Source organism: Trachypithecus francoisi, unplaced genomic scaffold (genome assembly GCF_009764315.1).
Source record: "Trachypithecus francoisi isolate TF-2019V2 unplaced genomic scaffold, Tfra_2.0 Contig01474, whole genome shotgun sequence".
Classification (NCBI taxonomy): Eukaryota; Metazoa; Chordata; class Mammalia; order Primates; family Cercopithecidae; genus Trachypithecus; species Trachypithecus francoisi.
This window is the reverse complement of record NW_022681435.1, coordinates 3,146,735-3,163,939: the sequence shown is the minus strand read 5'-3', so window position 1 is coordinate 3,163,939 and position 17,205 is coordinate 3,146,735. Positions and strand designations below refer to the sequence as shown.

General features: G+C 48.7%; 1 protein-coding gene across 1 annotated transcript in view; it reads right to left on the bottom strand.

Annotated features, from left to right (window-relative positions):
• The window catches only part of ONECUT2 (one cut homeobox 2), a 64,701-nt gene extending 61,341 nt beyond the window's left edge, over positions 1–3,360 (bottom strand). The window contains exon 1 of the mRNA XM_033238491.1: positions 1,781–3,360. Coding sequence (XP_033094382.1) covers positions 1,781–3,008 — 1,228 coding nt within the window. The 5' untranslated portion in view covers positions 3,009–3,360. The remainder of the gene's footprint in view (positions 1–1,780) is intronic.
• Positions 3,361–17,205: the final 13,845 nt, after the last annotated feature.

Sequence of the window (17,205 nt, the reverse complement as noted above, 5' to 3'; positions counted from 1 at the left end):
GAGTCCGCCAATTTGCGGGAGGCTCTTTGCAGGGAAACCAGGTTTTCTTTACCTTCTTAGATCAACACTGCGGGGCGATTACCGACTGGGAATCGGAATCCACCAGCAGCTGGCAAAGGAAAATGCTGTCAAAGCGGAAACGCCTCCTCCCCAAGCCCGGGTGAACCTGCTGCCTGTCACATTCCCCAGCCCTGTCGGGCATCGGTCGAGTGCACCCCACAAGCTGGGCTCAGTGGTGCGAGGAAAGCCCGGGGGATCGGGGGTAGAAACCTGAGCTTGCAGCTCCGGAAGCGAGCTGTGCGAGGTCGGCTCGAAAATGCGCGCATTCCAAGATCGGCGCTATGCAAATCATCGCCACCACGAATTGTTCCCCTAGACTGCCCGCCGATCCTAAAAGAGACCCCCTCCACCCGGTCCAGGAGAAGCCGCCCACCCTGGCCTGCAATAGGGTATAGTGGGTCCTCCCCAGTGAGGGGGGTCTGGACATTTTGCCCCTCTGGGCCAGTGGCTGGCTCCTAGAGGTAGCGCAGTCGCCACGCCTACCGCGCGGGATCCGTGCGCACAAAAGCGCACAACTGCGTGCCAGCCGCAGTAACTACCGCATCTTTCCCTCCAGCTCGCGCACCCGCCGCCCACACAGGAGGTTTCTGTGCTCCTAGAACAATAGAGGGCTGTACCTCGCAGCTTGGCCGCTAGAGGAGGCACAAAGAACCCAGCCGGCTCCAGAACAATGTAACCCGCGCCTCTACGCGTCCTCGCCCGCGGGCCGCCAGCCCTCCCCGCGGTGTCGCCCGGCGCGCACAATCAGCACCCGCTTAATGCAAAGGCGGAGCCTGGAGCCGTGGTCGGGATGCGTTAATTAATCTGAATTTTTAATTTCTCAGCACCTCTTCCCGCGAGCGCCCAGCGTCTCCCGCAGCCCCGGCAAATCCCGGCAAATCCCAGCAAACGCTGGGACCGGGGCAAGGGCGGCCGGTGAGCAAGGCAACGCGCTTTCCACCTCAGTCTCTTCTCCCACGTCCTCCCAAGGCGGTGAATGTGACCGTCTCAACCTTACACCCTGCCCTCGCTGTAGGTAGTGATATTGGAGCTGGCCCGAGCCCCTCAAGCCCGGTCAGAAAGTCCCTGCCCCAACGCCAAGGCCAGAGATGGTCTCCAGGAGCGCTGTTGTATCCTGGCCGCCGGTTCCCCGCGCGGGCAAGGCTGTGCCTTTGGCCAATGACCAAATAAGTTTGCCTATATGGTGGGTGGGAGAGTAGAGAGCTCTCTTCCCTCTGCAGCGCAAAGCCTCTCAACTGCCGCTGCACAGGGAGACTAGCCAGCTCGGAAAACTGAAATGTGTTGTCTAAAAAATACTTGAAGTGCACAGGGTTTTGAATAAGGGCAGGTTCCGGTTTTTGTGAGTCTTGGAAAGACAGGGCTCCTAGAGGAAAACGCACACTTCCATCCCGCCTCCCAGTACCTGGGAAGATAGGACAGAGGGCAAAGGTTGGCACATTGAGAGGAGGGCGAATATAACGGGGGGGGGGGGTCGGTCAATGAAAGCTCAGGGACAAGGAGAGAGTAAGAAAGAAAAAGAAAAGGGAGAAGAGAAAGTAGGGGAAGAGCAAAAGAGAAAGAGAAAATGGAAGAAGAAATAAAAACGAGAAGAAAGAGGAAGTGTATAGGAAAGAGAAGGAAAGAATCAAGATAAGTGACTCGGGGCGCAGACCTGGGCCACGAGCACCGGACCAGGAGCCCTCTTCCCAGCAGCCTGGCCCATGGCTAGCCCCGGCCTTACCTGCCAGGCGTAAGGCGGACATGCGCTGGAACTCGGGTTCCTGAAGCCACTTCCACATCCTGCGGAAGGTCTCCCTGCCAGATTTGAGTTTACTCCACGGTTTTGGATTCCGGAGCAGGTCGGAGAGAGTCCCCTGAGACCGGCACAGCACCCTCTGCGCGAAGATCGCCTGGGGGATACTGTAGCGCTTCAGCTCCGCGGTGATGCGCTGGGCCACCTCTTTGGTGTTGATCTCCTCCAGCTGGCCCGACGTGGCCACCTGCGAGCCCGATGAGGACGAGGGTGGCCGCTCGCGACTGGGGGCCAGCACCGGACCGTGAGACTGAGTGTGGCCCGGGTGGTGCAGGCCGTTGAGGTGTGACATCATGGCCGCAGGCGGGGTGCCCAGGCCGCGGGACAGGTGTTGCTCACCGCGGGTCAGCATGGCAGTGTGGTGCGCGTCGAAGTTGGGGCTGAGCATTTTGTCGTGGCCCGGAGGACCGTAGTTGGGCAGACTCTGCTGCGCATTGTGGAGGCCGCCTAGCCCGTTGCCCAGCGGCGTGGCGGCCAGCGGGGACAGGCTCTGGCTCATGCCGGGCATCTCCTTGTAGGGGCTGTAGAGGTTGTTCATGGCCGGGAGCCCGCGCTCGTCGCGCATGAGGGTGAAGCTGCCGCTGACGTTGCCGGACAGGCGCTGGTGGTGGTGGTGGTGGTGGTGGTGCGGATGGTGGTGCGGGTGCGGGTGGTGGAACTTGTCAGACACGGTGGAGATGGGTGGCAACGGCTGGAGCGGCGTCAGCGTGGTGTAGGTGTTGCTCATGCCCATGCCAGGCGGAGATGAGTCGCAGGACATGCTCATGGCGTGGTGCAGCGGGATGGAGAGCTCGGGCCGGTAGTCGCCGCCGTCCAGGATCGAGGCCATGCTGGTGACCATGGCCGAGCGCGACGCCGCCGCTGCCGCCGCTGCCGCCGTGCCCAGCTCCTGGTGCGCGGTCGGAGGCGGCGGAGGGCCCCGCAGCGAGCCAGCGGCGCCGCGGCCCGCGTGGTGGGGGCTGGGGCTGGCCAGCAGCTCCTGTTCATGGCCCGGGCCCCCGCCGCCGCCCCCGCCGCCCCCGCCGCCGCCCCCGCCACTGCCGCCGCCGGCCGGCCCGTGCAAAGTGCCCAGACTTTCCATTGTCAGCTCCGGGTTCATGGCGCAGCCTTCTAGGTCTTTGGTGAGGCATCGATAGGCGGTGTAGGCAGCCTTCATTCAGTCCATCGGGGCCCGGGGGCTGCAAGGGCGGCGGGGGCGGCCGGCGGGCGGGCAAGGCGCGCGTGGCGGGGCTCGGCCGCGGGAGTGGGGGCGGGCGCGGGAGTGCGGGAGTGAGTGGAGTGGAGCGCTCGTGCGGGTGTGCGCCCCGGGGCTGCGGGCGGGCTCGCCCGGGGTGGGGGCGGGGTGGGGGCGGACGGGGCGTGTGTGCGGGAGAGGGGAGGGGACGGGGAGGGAGGGAGGGATCACCGGGCCCCGCCGCTTGGGCCGGCGCGCAGCCTCGCCATGTCCGAGCCCGCTCCGGCGCCGACGTCTTCTGTTTGGGTGAGCGGGAGCTGTCCAGAAGGGCTCTGCCGCTCGCCGGGGCAGCCAACCTAGCCTCCCGGACCTGGGGCGGGGCCACGCCCGACGGGCGCCACGCGCAGCCACTCCAAGGCCGTATCTACCCCCCGGAGGCGGGCCTTCTACGGGAAACTACCAATGGCTGTGAAGGGGGCGGGGCGGTGCTTTTCAGGTTTGGCTGACGACTCGGTGCCTTTTTTTCCTCCTTTGCTACTGGAATCAAACGTCAAGAAGAGGGAGGGAGGGGAAAGGGGGGTCGCTGGGGAGAGGGAGGCTGGAGTGCGAGCGAGCCAGATTAGGTTTAAGATGCCACGCTGTGTCTCCCCGGGCAGCTGCGATCTGGGGGAAGGGGCATTGCTTCAGTCGCCTTCGCCTCACCCCAAAGCTTCCCTGGAGGCAAGTAAGCCGTGAGCAAAATACTCCGCTATGTGCCGGTGTAGACGAACACTCGTCGCTAACAAGCCACTTCCCGAGAGTCCCTAGCTGGGAGCCAGTAGTTTAGCCTTTTAAAATGCAGGCGCTAATGTATTCTAATACACGGTAAATTCCCGAGGCCGGGGCGTGCATAATCTACGCGGCCAGAGGAACTGTAGCGCCCTCGCCGCCAGCGAGCTGCGGCCGGCCGGCGGCCCACGGGCGGCGCGGGCAGCCGTAATGCATGCAAAGTTAACACAATAACATCATTTAATTACCCGGTGAGCCCATAAATCTCAGTTATGAGGCTTCCGAAGAGCCCTGCTAGATTGCAAAACAATATTAGAATTCCGGGAGCTGCCGTTTCAAGGTGACCAAGTGCTTTCTGCATCAGCGACTTGGAAAGAAGTGGGGAGAGTGTAGAACTAGAGGGGTGGAGGTGAGGAGGGTCGCTGGTGTCCGTAGTAAGCAAACTTCTCCTGGGGGCAGAGAGTAAGCAAACCAGCTGGGACGGCACCCGCGGACCTTTCTCCTAACACACACTACACACACACATATACACACACACACCCGCTTCTCTCGAATCCCGAGAGAGGAACGGCGGTGGGCAGACGAAAAGGAGTCCTGGCTGACATCTGCATATTCAAACCTTGTTTCTGAAAAGGCCAGCAACCGGCCAGCCCGAGCACGCTCGCAAGCCAAGGCTTTAAAAAGTGCACCAACGTCTTCCTAGAATTTCCGTTGTTTAGCAACCCTAGGTCTAGAGGTGGGAGTGGAACTGGGGGACAGAGGAGTTGGAGATTTCTGCAGCCCCAGTGGGGGTGGAGGGGTGGTTGAAGACAGGCCAACCCCCGGCATAAAGCCTTAAAAGTAACAGATTCTTCCAAAGCAGGTTGCGCTCTGTTTGCCTCCGAAGATTCAAGCTAGCTGAGGTTGCGCAGATGTTGCCTTTGTTTAAAGAGACAGTAATTAAGGACAGGGTGGACATAAGTTTGAGAAGCGTGACCTATTTTCTTTTGATCAGCTGTCAAAAGAAGAGCAGGGGGTCTCCTTAAGACAGCCCCCTTCAACCACTTCCAGCTGTTAGAGAAAACTTGATAAGAAAACAAGGGCACAGCTCGGAATACTGTATGTCCCTTCTTGGTGCTAGAGAAAGATTTAATTCATTTGGAAAACAGTTCTTAGTCTCAGTGACCTTTTCTGCCGCCCTCCTCTTTCTTCCAGCTTCAGCGCAACACCCCCACCCCCACCCTGTCACATGAATTTACAGTGACGTTATTCATAGATCAACTTTATTGAGCTCTGGCCAATACGCTGCCAATTATTCTTTCAAATAGCGTCTTCTCTGTGTTATCAAAGCCTGAGTAAGAAAGCGGCAGATCCCTTGGTTTGCCAGACATACTTTTCTGGTTGCTCACATCTCTAGTGTCACAACAGGAGACAGGTAAAATAACTCAGGTTTTGGTTTCTCTGTTTTTCCTCTCCTCCTCAACCCCTCCTACTGTCTCTCTTCGCACTCCCTACTTTATTATATATGGCAGCTGGACACTTGGGATGATTTGAATTAGTTAATGTTTGAAATATAATACTGAGTCGAACAAAAGTTCACGAGAGTGCAACCTGTTCTTGGTCCACGAGTGCACAGGGAGAGAAGCAGGAGAGAAGCAGAACTGGGAAGTAGTGGGTCTGATATGCCCCAGTGCTAAGGTAGCCTCTGCTGCTATGCTGGCTTCAGGCTCAAGGAGTGGCCAGTTACCCTAGGCTGATGCTTCCTCCATACAGAAACCTACGTATATAAATTGCCATTTAAATAAATTTTCAAAATGTTAAACTTATTTGCCAGGACACCAAGATAAACCTACTCTTGGGAATTATATTTCGGTGTGCCTGGGAGCAGAAAGGTGAGTTGCATTTTCTCTCTGCCTTGCTTCCTTCCTTCCTCCCCCCCTCCTCCCTCACTCCCACCATCCCTCCGCCTTCCCTCGATCAATATTGGCGATCTCAGGGAAATCATGAAATCGTATTGGCTTCTTTGTGTATAATTTCATTGGGCTAGAATTCAGGCAGATTTTTCACGTTGTTTTTCTAATGGTGGTTTGAGGTTTTATGTTTCAACCCAAAATCCATTTAAAAGGAAAATGGATGTGCTTGTTTAGTGAGCACCCTAATTTTTACTGAATTAGGTTTGGATGCCCTTTTCTCTTTCTTTCTAAAAAAGAACAATATTTTCTACTTCAAGACAATTCTTGGAGTATCAACACTAATACAATTTTAAGTATTTTTTGAAATATTTTTGATGTTTCTTTCTCTATAGTTCTTTAAGAAAATATAAGGGAAAGTTGCTTTCTAACTGCCCCTTGTTTAGCATCCATACTTTAACCTTCAGAAGTTCTGCAACTTGGAATTTTGTCTTTTAATTTGAAGTCACACTCCTCTTCTCCCCCCGCCCCACCAGCATTTGATTTACAAACACACTGTATAGAAATGTGGTATGATAAGTGCTAGTTCACGGCTATTAGAATCTGGACAAACAGTTGTACCAAGCATTATATCAGGACCTGGATTTTACTTAGCATGCCACATTCACAGGTCCAATTTTCTTGAAGATCAGAAACTTAAATGGGTCAAAAGAAGCATGAAAATAAAATGCAGCTTCGACAACAAGGCTATTTTGGCTATTGCACTGTAAAAGAAAAAAAATATTCTGAACTTGAGTTAGCAATTGCAGGAAAATAAAAATATTTACTATCGGAGTTTTTCATATGTGTTTTCCACATTAAAATTGTTTTTAGGTACAGAGAGACACACACAGAGAGGTAAACATTCAATTAAAAGACAGACTTTATAAATTATTCACGGAAAAAGATAAACAGACCACAAGTAAACCCAATCTGCATAAAGGGCCCAATAGCTTTGTTTTTACTATAAAACAGTAACCATGACCCAAATCTAGGGTAGAGGAGGGCTGCTAATTTCTACCCCAATGCTTGAAATCTTGTCAGGTTTTGTGTCAGGGTAGAACACATTTATGCTACAACTAGGTTTATCAGAGCAACACACACACACAGAAACATAATGGTGGGTTGATTTGGACTATTTTATTTTTGCCCTTCCCCAAACCATCTGGCGTGTGAGTGTAGGGGTATTGATCAGGGATCTGTGAGCTGCAGACCCCATGCCAATCCATAGCGTTTCTGGCAATCAGCGTCGCCCATGAATTGCAGCTGTCTGTGCAGCTCCTCAACAGAAATCTTCAAAAAAAAAAAAAAAATATTCCGCCCCCCCCCCCCAAACACATCATCCGTTCGGGGGTAAGTCAATATCATTTCTTTGTCATTCTGAGGGCAAGGATTATGCGGGAGAAAGTTTTTGTTGTCTGTTGTAGCTGCTGCTGCGCCTGCCTTTTTTTTTTTTTAAAAGGAAGGAGAGCAATTTTCTAGTCATTGAATGGTAATGGTTTTCCAGAAAGGCCTCAAGCGTTTGTAAGAATGGGACAACAAATGCTGTTTCAATATTGTAGGGGAATTTGAAGAGGACAAGGAAACTCTTAGGTCGCTATACACAAATAACAGTAGGATAACTCAAGGTTCCTTTTCACAACAGAGAATTTTCTCCCCTTTCCTGGGATCCCCTGGTGATGAAGACACGGCAAGTGTCTGTGCTTACACGTGCAGATGGGACAGTGGGTGCTTGTGGCGGAAAAGGGGCCCTCAGAATTGTGGCTGTGTTTGAGATCTTCATTAGCTTCAGTTTTCTTGTCTGAAAACTCGGGCTGGTTGAGCCCAGGGAGAATAAAACTAAAAGCGAAGCCCGGCCCCACTAACTCTCTTTGGCCTCTCAGCTCAGAAATTCACCGTCACTTTTCAAATTTGCAGTTGGATCTTGGAAAGTTTTTTGTTTGTTTTTCTGGGTGGTGAGGCCAAACGCGTCCTTTTTTGTCTCCTTCTTCTCCGTTAATCTTGTTAAAATTCAAAACGCCAGGTTAGCAGAGCTGGCAGGGGACTGCCCTTAACTTTTTGGTTGACAAAAGATACTTTGCGTGGGGGCAGGGACAGATATGGGGTTGTCAGTCTTGTTCTCACCCTCATCCGGCCTTTTAAGGAAAGGAAAAAGAAGCTACAGGAGCCCTGCCTGCTGTGGGAAGGTTCTCTTGGAGCCCCAAGCCCAGCACCTGGATTAGAAGGTGGAGAGTAGGGCCACGGGAAGCAAGCCACAATTTCCTCCGTAGTCCAGACACCGGGAGTGGGCAGGCTTGAGGGAGGGGAAAGGGGAAGAGACCCCACCCCAAAGAGCTTTGGTACCTGCTCCAGGGAGTGTCAGTCTGCAGGGGAAACTGGAATCCCAGCTCTGCCTAGCTAAGCTGCTAGCGCGTCCACCTATCTAGTTTTAAAGAACACCACGGCGGCCGACCTTGATCGCCCTCCTCTACTCATATAGATAGGGGACTGTTGAAGTTTTGTGTCTTCGGGAACCGCTTACTTCCCCGACACACACACACACACGCGCGCGCGCGCGCGCACACACACACCACACACACACACACACATTTCTTTGCTTCTTCGGCTCCCTGCCCTTTCTGGCTTTCCACAGCCCCCTCCCGTGAGTAGTTTGGGTGAAAGTGGGTGGCAGGGCCTCTGATCTGGACCGGTCCCCAGGACCGGGGGCTGGAACTGCGGTTCCTTCCAGGGACTTTCCTTCCTCCGAATTCGGGGCCAACAGCAGACCCTTTCTGCAACGCCCCACCCACCCGATTTTTCGGCTGCTAACGCTGCAGAAGCTGGTGGGAGAAATAATTCTACCCTTTTGGGGAAATGAAATTCAAAGGAGGGAAGGTTGAGGATTCGAACCTGCAAATACCCAAGGGCTTCTTTTTGCGGAAGGGGCGGGGGGAGCACAGCTCTTAGGGGACCGGGGATTTTGCTCTAGAAGAAAGTTGCATTTTAAATAGGCAATATAGTCTGAGAACGAAGACAAAATTTCTCCTTACCGACTTTCAGTTTTGTTCCCGCTATTTGTCCCTTCTGCCCCAAAGCCCCATAGCTTCGATTTTTAAGTTGTGAGATCTGCCGTCACATTTTCTTTTTAAAGGAGCGTTCCAAAAGTACGACTCAAGTATGGTTAAAATAAACTTTTCCTTTCCTCCAGTTGTCACCCCACAAAAGAAAAACTGGCATGATGTCTCTTTGTTCCGGTCAAGTTGTGCGTGAAATCTTTTTGTTGTCCTTTCCAAAGGAAGGCAAAAGTTGCAGTTGATTGTAAAAAGGACAAATTTAACTCCCTGAAAGTGGAGCTGTTTTCAAGTTGCCCTGAGACACAAAGCACGGGTGTTGTTTTTATTTATTACCCTCTTAAAACTATCATTTATTTGCCCTGGAAATAATTTTTGATTGAAAATTCAATATTGTTTAGGCATTAGTACAAAAACTATTACTTCCCCTTCCAATGAAAATCCGAGAGTTAAAAAATCTTTGTGTATAATTTCAATTGTCTAGCTACCATGGAAAAAATTTCATTCGGAGTATTAAAAAAAAAAAAGACTTGACTCGATTTTAAACTTGAGAAGTATCTCCGATTTCAAAAGGCGATATTTCTATTTGGAAACTAACAAAGCCAACCGAGAGGTTGAAATAGGTATGCGAATCAGATCGTTTTTAAAAATCGTATATTTTTTCAGATTCCTCGAGTATCATCTCCCAAAGAAATTAAAGAACCAAGTGAATCTGAGCTGACCTTCTGGGGTAACACGATCAAAAGTAACAGAGTACATTCAGATTATTTTAGGATCATTTTAGTTTGGAAAAGTGCCTCAATGTCATTATTACGAATGTTTTGTTTGCAAACGTGGAAGAGAAGGCGACTCTGGCGGACTCAAGGGTCGGAGGTGGCCGTTTCGCAGCCGCCCGGGCCGTGGTCGTTGGAGAAGCGGGACCCGCTCCCCGCGGCCCACGCGAACCAGCGCCCCGGCCGGGCTCAGTGGGCTCAGCGGCCTCAAGAGAGCACGAGCTCAGAGGGCGTCCCGCCGACCAGGTTGGGAGAGCGACGCGGACGGCGCTGCAGACTCGGAGGACTGTGAGTAACCTGTTGGCCTCGAGGAATCGTTGTTGGCGTGACGGCGGCGGCGTCGAGGCCGTGGGCGCGGGGTGGCGAGGCAGGCCGCTACCTTTGCCGGCTCGGCGGAGCCCGGCGGCCCCTACGCCCGCTTCTCGGGGACCGGGCGGCGCGGCCCCGCAGCTCAGGAGGCGGAGGGAGCTGGCCAGGATTGATGTCTAAATCAATGCGGTTTCTAGGCACTTCTCCCGACTCCTCTCCATCTTCCTCAAAGGCGCCTTGCGAGGGTGGAGTTCCGCGCCCTTCGCGAAGTCTGCGCGAGGAGGGTGTCTGCGGGCCCCACGGCCGCGGCCCCACGCCGGACATGCGGACCACGCACCGGCCAGGAGGGCCCTGCTGACCAGGGAGTCCAGCCTCGGCGGGGCCCCCGCCTGTGCCCTCGTACTCCCTTTTGCTCCCCCCACACTGGGAATGGTGCCGGGCCCAGGCGACTCTCGCAGCCTCCGCGCAGGGCGAGGCCTGTCCGCCCTCCGCGCTGCCCACTGGCTCCCCAATTCGAGAGGATCTGAGAGGAGCGACCCCTCGTTTCCAACTCCAGGCAGGCCCAGCGGCCTCTGATTTAATTATTCGCTGATGAATTAGACAGCTGCAATTGTCGTGAAAAGTCAGCCGCCACTATTGATTCCAGGGCCGAGGGGAGGGCGGGAAAGGGCGGGGAGGCAGCCCGGGCCCTCGGGTGTCCTCGGCCGTGCGACCTCTCCCGGCCCCGGCCACCAAGCCCCAGGGCCTCTCTCTGCCCTAGGCTCGGCGGGCCAGACGTGGCTGGTGCTCGAGGTTGCCGCGGGCCTGGCTCCGGGCTCCGGTCTGTTCTCCTACCCAAGCGGTGGCGAAAGCACCTGGGGAACTGAAGACGAGGTGGGGGCGGGAGGGACGCCCCCTCCGGGCTTGCGGGGAAGAGGGCGGCCCCCGGCCCACTCCCAGGGTGTCCCCAACCGGCTCCCGGCCTGGCGCCCGCGGCCTGGAGGCGGAAGGGAGGGCGGCGGGCGCTTCCGGTCCTCGCTGAACCGGCGCCCGGCCTAGAGAGGCCTAGGGAGGCCGCGGCCGGGCTCCAGGCCCGGCTGGGCGAAGGTCAGCGGCTGGTGAGGCCGCGCCGGCCGGAGCTCTCCACTGCGGCACGGTCGACTCGGCCTGGGGCCCAGCTGCCAGCACACGCCGCCCTCCTTGTAGGCAGGATGTGCCGAGCCGGTGGATCCGCGCGAGTTCCCGCCGGAGCAACAAGTCCTGGTGCGCGGAGAACCAGAGGGCAGTGAGGGGGTCAACGCCGCTCTCCCTGTCCTAGGACCCAGTCAGGAATGTCTGTTTTGAGAAGGAGACTCTGGGTGTCCTCAGAGCGATTTGGCACAGTTGCGCGGAGAATACCTGCTAGAGAAGCCACTATAATTAGAGCCTCACAGTAGACACAGAAATGAGGAAGTATTTGATGTATTCAGACAGCCTGACAAAAGCCTTTTTAAATTGTTAGGATCTATATCAGAAAAGCACTGGAAGCCGCATCGTAGTCTTTTGGTATATGCATTTGATATCCTCTTCCTGGGTGGTTTTAAAGCCAAATGACTTTTCATTACAATTTGAAATTATTTTTAATACTATAGTTTAATGAAATCATAAATTATGCGGGAAACATATAGACTGTGTTGTCCAAAAACATGAAAGATTTAAACGCTTCATCCTCAGTGTTTCATATTTTTCTCTCTCTGAAACGAGTCAAGTATTTACTATCTTTTTTGTTGGTGAAATGTGTTCTTCAGACTTTATCCTGGAAAGAGTTGAGCACTGACTCCTTGGAGATCAGATACAAAGAGTAAAAAGGGAGCCTCGCCACTACATCTCCTGCTACATAATCCGTGGGGCTTAGGATAGGTCACTGCACACAAAATGACCTTTCCTGTCTCCCTTACTGAGATGGACTAATGGATTTTGTAACAGTTTTCCAACTATCAGATTGGGGAAACCTGGTTTGGGGACTTCGTGTTGACAGAGACCGAATAGGATGCACTGTGTCAAATTCTTTACCTTATCAACATAATTTGATAACAAGGTAGTGGAATTATTAATGGGATTCTGAAACATCAAGTTTTGAAATACCATTTGTAATTATAAAATTTCCCATTTAATTCTTGGAGAAGGGTGTGGGTTATGGTTGACTTCAATTTCTAGTAAAGTGAGATGGGGTGGGTGGAGACATTTTTAAGAATTCACAACCCTTCCCCCCTTGGTTAGAGCCATATGATTAAAGCAAAAATTCTTTGTGTTTTGAAGGGACATAGTTTTTGCCTTTGTAGATGTTGTTGCTCCTTCAGTGTCTGAACGGTTTCTGCCTCCACTGTACCTGGTGAATGCCAGCTCCTATCTAAAGTTTCAGTGCTCATTTCTAGACCTCTACACCGAACCATTTCTACGCCCACTGCACCTGATGAGTGGTGGGTGAACCTCCTATCTGAAGTTTCAGTGCTGTTTTCTAGAGCTCTTTGACGCTATTGCATCTGGCGAATGCCAGCTCATATTTGAAGTTTCAGTTACCATTTCTAGATCTCTTCTATGCAACTATTTGCATATCAAATTTCCTTCAAAAAGTTTTTTTTTTTTTTTTTGAGACAGAGTCTCACTCTGTTGCCCAGGCTGGAGTGCAGTGGTGCAATCTTGGCTCACTGCAACCTCCGCCTCCTGTACCTTAGCCTCCTGAGTAACTGAGATTACAGGCACGCGCCACCATGCTTGGCTAATTTTTTTTGTATTTTTAGTGGAGATAGGGGTTTCAGCATCTTGGCCAGGCTGGTCTCGAACTCCTGACCTCAGGTGATTCACCCACCTTGGCCTCCCAAAGTGCTGGGATTACAGGCATGAGCCACTGCACCCAGCCTCCTTCAAAAAGTTTTAAACTTTATTTCATGCCCTATACTTTCCAGTTCTTACTCCCCAGCTTGTATTCTAAATTTCATTTGTTAGACTTCCTTTTTACTTAAATGATACCATTCATTAGTGGTACCTAATACCATGAGATTGCATAGCATACTTTGGAAAAATCATGTCTAAGCCTGGTTTAGATTTTTAAAATTTTCTTTAACTTGACTCTTGCATCAAGAAGGATTTGCCTTTGTTAAATATTAATAACTTAACTGGAAGACAAATGAGACAGTAACCAGGTGCAGTAATTAGGATATGAGAGAGTGCTTGGAAATTGTGAAGTGTTCTACAAAAATTATGATAATAATTCATTAATTTCATTTTCATTTAAGACTTATTTGAGTGCCTACTATGTGCCTATTAGAATTTTTGGTTGCAAACAACAGAAGCTGCCTTAGACAAACAAGTAGGAAAGAACGTCTGAGAAAGAAACCAAATAATTCACAGAAGTGATCAGAAGGCAGGAGAGTCAAGCAGGAACCAATTCCTAGTTCCAAGGGAGACTGGGAATAGGAACAAAGCCAAGATCATGCCCTGCAGTAGACTGGTTAGGGAGCCTCTGCTGACCCACTTGTCTCTGCTGCTGCTGCCGCAGCTAAGAGTAACTTCCACACTGTCCTATGTTTTTGTGTCACTTCTATAAGAGCCAATTAGGGTGTGACCTCTCCTAGAGCATATACAAGAGTCCTAGCCACGAGGGACTGAGAAGGGGGCACTGCATTTCACCTGTATTACACACTTTAGGGAGTCACCTCAAAATAGAGTGTTTGAATAGTGGACAGTAAAAACAAAAACAAATAAATAAAAAGCACCCAAAAATATGTTACCACACAAGTGCTCGCAAGAGAACCATGAGTAAGTTAGATATGGTCCCTGTTCTCATGAACCTTACAATTTAGTGAGGTGGTGATGATAACTCCATTTTCTGTATAAAGAGAAAAAATATTCAGATCCCATCTCAAAGTAATGGACTAAGTTTCTACCTGTTTTTTGTTTTGTTTTGTTTTGCTTTGCTTTTTCTTGTTCTCTTTTGACGTGGTTGGATGTTGGTCAGAGGAAGTTATAAATGACTGGTTTAGGAGGAATTAGGTCTATTCCATCACCCTCTCAAGGTCAAGGATGCAGTGGAAACAAGTCCTGGATCAAGAGGCGGGGCCTGCATTCTGGTCCCAATCCTATTATTGTCTAGTTGTGTGACCAAGAGCCTGCATTTCCTTCTGTAGATGCTCTTCAAGGTCCCTTCCACATGTAAAGTCTGATTTAATATGGTTCCCCTTTTATTAAAATGGGATTTTTATGATGATTGGGTTAATTTCCTATGGGCTCTTTAGATATTTTAATTCTTAATCCAAATAGTTTTGGGGGTTATAGCCTTAAAAAGCTATTTCTGGTGGGATAAAGGTATAATGATTGACTTCATATTCCAAAAATGGATTCCAAACAAGGATTCTCTTTTTAAAAAATGAATTTTATTTCCAAATGACCTATTATGCTTCAATGAATGGGTTTGTTGCTTTTAGTTTCAAATTATGTACTGGGTCTTTGGTTCCTCTCTGTATTTTCAGACCAAGAAAGGCAAAAGAAACTGAGGACAGAGAGAGGAACAGAAACAGTCACAATTTGAAGTGATCACTGAGCCAGAATTGCTTCAGAGTTATGTGACTTTTTAAAATCCACTATAGATTTTTGAGTGGGTGTTGCTTCTGAAGAGATTTTAAGTTATTCCCATCCAAGAAGTTAGGAAAAAGTATTTGATGGGGTAAAATCCTTGTTTAGACCTTGTTTCTTCCAAGTGGAACTATAGTGAAATTTACTATGGGCTCATAATACTCATCATAGTATCTGACTGAAGGATGCCAGGACAGTTTCAAGGGTCATGTTTAACATTAGTTTTGTTACACAATATAAGCAAACAGCAGAAACCCTGGATATTTTGTATTTGTTTTCTTGGTGTCTTTTTTTTTAAAAAACTGGGTGTCCATCAAATGAACACATATTAAGCCATAGTCACTTGCTTTGTAACTGAGCCCTCATATGACCAATTTTAAAAGTGAGTAATACCTTGGAATACCAAACAATCATTTAAAAATATATATACTTAAAATATTGATTTCTGCATATTGGGGTGGCTTACAGTGGTGGGTAGTTGGGGTGGGGTGAGTACAGTGGTCAGTGAAGGAGTTACATTTTATAGGAATTTATTCATCCTTAATGGGGCAAGATTTTTCCTTGGCTTCTCCTCTCCTCTGTGCTACTTCAAATCCCACTCATACTTTAATACTGTGTTTGTAAACTTTCTGGGTGAGACCCATAGTAGGAAATTGACTTTCTGTTGTGATCTTAGTGTATGTATGTGTATATAGATGTTATGTTATATATCTTGTATATATATGTTATACATGTAATATATATACACAATATATGTATGTGTGTATATACACACATTTCAGGAAGGAAAGAATTTTTTCTCGTATTTTTAACTGACAAAAATTTTATACGTTTATGGTTTACAACATGATGTTTTGAAATTTGTCTATATTGTGGAATGGCTAAATTGAGCTAATTATCATATGTACCACCTTACATATTTATTTTTTTATGTCAAGAATATTAAAAAATCTACTCTCTTAGTGATTTTTCAAGTATACAATATGTACATTGTTATTAACTGGAGTTACCATGTTGTATAGTAGATCACTATAACTTGTTTCTCCTATCTAACTAACATTTTGTATCCTTTGACCAATGTCTCCCTTCCCCCACTCCCACTTGCCAGCCCCTGGTAACCATCATTCTACTCTCTGCTTCTATGAGTTTGACTTCTTTAGATTTCACGTGTAAGTGAGATCAGGCGGCATTTGTCTTTCTATGCTTATTTCACTTAATATAATATTCTCGAGGTTCATCCATGTTGTTGCAAATGAAAGGATTTCCTCTTTTTTAAAGGCTGAATAGTATTCCACTGTGTGTATATATATACACACACAACACATTTTCTTTATCCATTTATCTGTTGATGGACACTTAGGTTGATTTCATGTGTAGCTATTGTGAATAATGCTGCAATGAACATGGGAATACAGATATCTCTTCAACATACTGATTTCATTTCTTTTGGATATATACGCAGTAGTGGGATTGCTGTATCATATGGCAGTTTTGTTTTTAATTCTTTGAGAAAGGGAAGACATCTTTTAAAATACCCTATTGTAGCCAGAGTTGTGTTTGAAATTAGTTACTAAAGTATGGAAGCTTTTCTGATGGTGGTGGGATGTGTTTTGTTTTGTTTTGTTTTTTGTTTTGTTTTGTTTATGTCTATGGTTTGTTTTTACTTCCTCATTTGATACATGTTATCTAAAGCTTTGTAATGCTATTGATCTATGTGGATTATTGGCTCTTTAGGTAGTAAGCACTTGAGGATACCATCCTGGGGGGAAGTCTCTAGTCGAATGCCATAACGCTCTTGATCCCTATGTTGTCCAATATTTTTAGCAAAGTCTTTACTGAAGGTTAGACAGATGCTCATCAAAGTTTTAGATGACACAGAGAGAATATTTTAACCGTAGCTAACATATTGAAAGACAAAATCAAGATTCAAAATGGAATATGCATGTTAGAATTACAACCAACATCATGTAATTTAACAAGGACCAATATAAAGCCCTTTATTTAAGCTGAAAAATAGAAATCAAGGGAGGTTCCTGGATTGTGACAAGAATGCATGTGAGAAAAATGGAAGCATTTATCTACTACAAATGCAAATGATTCAACAGTATTATGCAGCATGAAAAAAAGATAATGCATTTTTAGGCTGCATTACTGGAAATATGGTATACAACTTACAAGAAAGGTAGCAAATTCCCTGTCTTCTGGGCTGGAGATGAATCTAACTCTAGGTACCCTATTTTAATATAGATATCAGTAAACTAGACTTACATGGGTTATTAGGATGTGAGGGAAGAGGAAACCATGCTTTACGTGGAAGAGTTAGAGCAAATGTTTAGCCTAGAGAAGAGGCCAATAATGTGGCGCATGGCTGCCACTTCAAGTATTTGCATAGCTGTCACGTGGCACAGGCGGTAGTTTTTCCTGTTCTAAGTCAGAGTTAGGCCAAAGGGTAAAAGTGACAGAGGGGCTGATTTTGATTCCAATGATTAAAGTTGTCTTAGAGGACAGCAGCTTGCCCCGTGAAGGAGTGAATTCTTCACTCATATGACTGTTTAGCAAAGGCTAATTGACTACCTGGCTAGGATGCTATTAGTAGGAGTCAGCTGAATTAGGCAGCAGGTTGAAATAGATGATCTCTTTGGTTGAATCCCAGGATTTGCTGAATTGAACATTAAAAAGAATAATACTGTGCTCTCTACTCTTATGAGTTCAACTTTTTTAGTTTCCACAGATGAATGAGATTATATAGTATTTGTCCCTC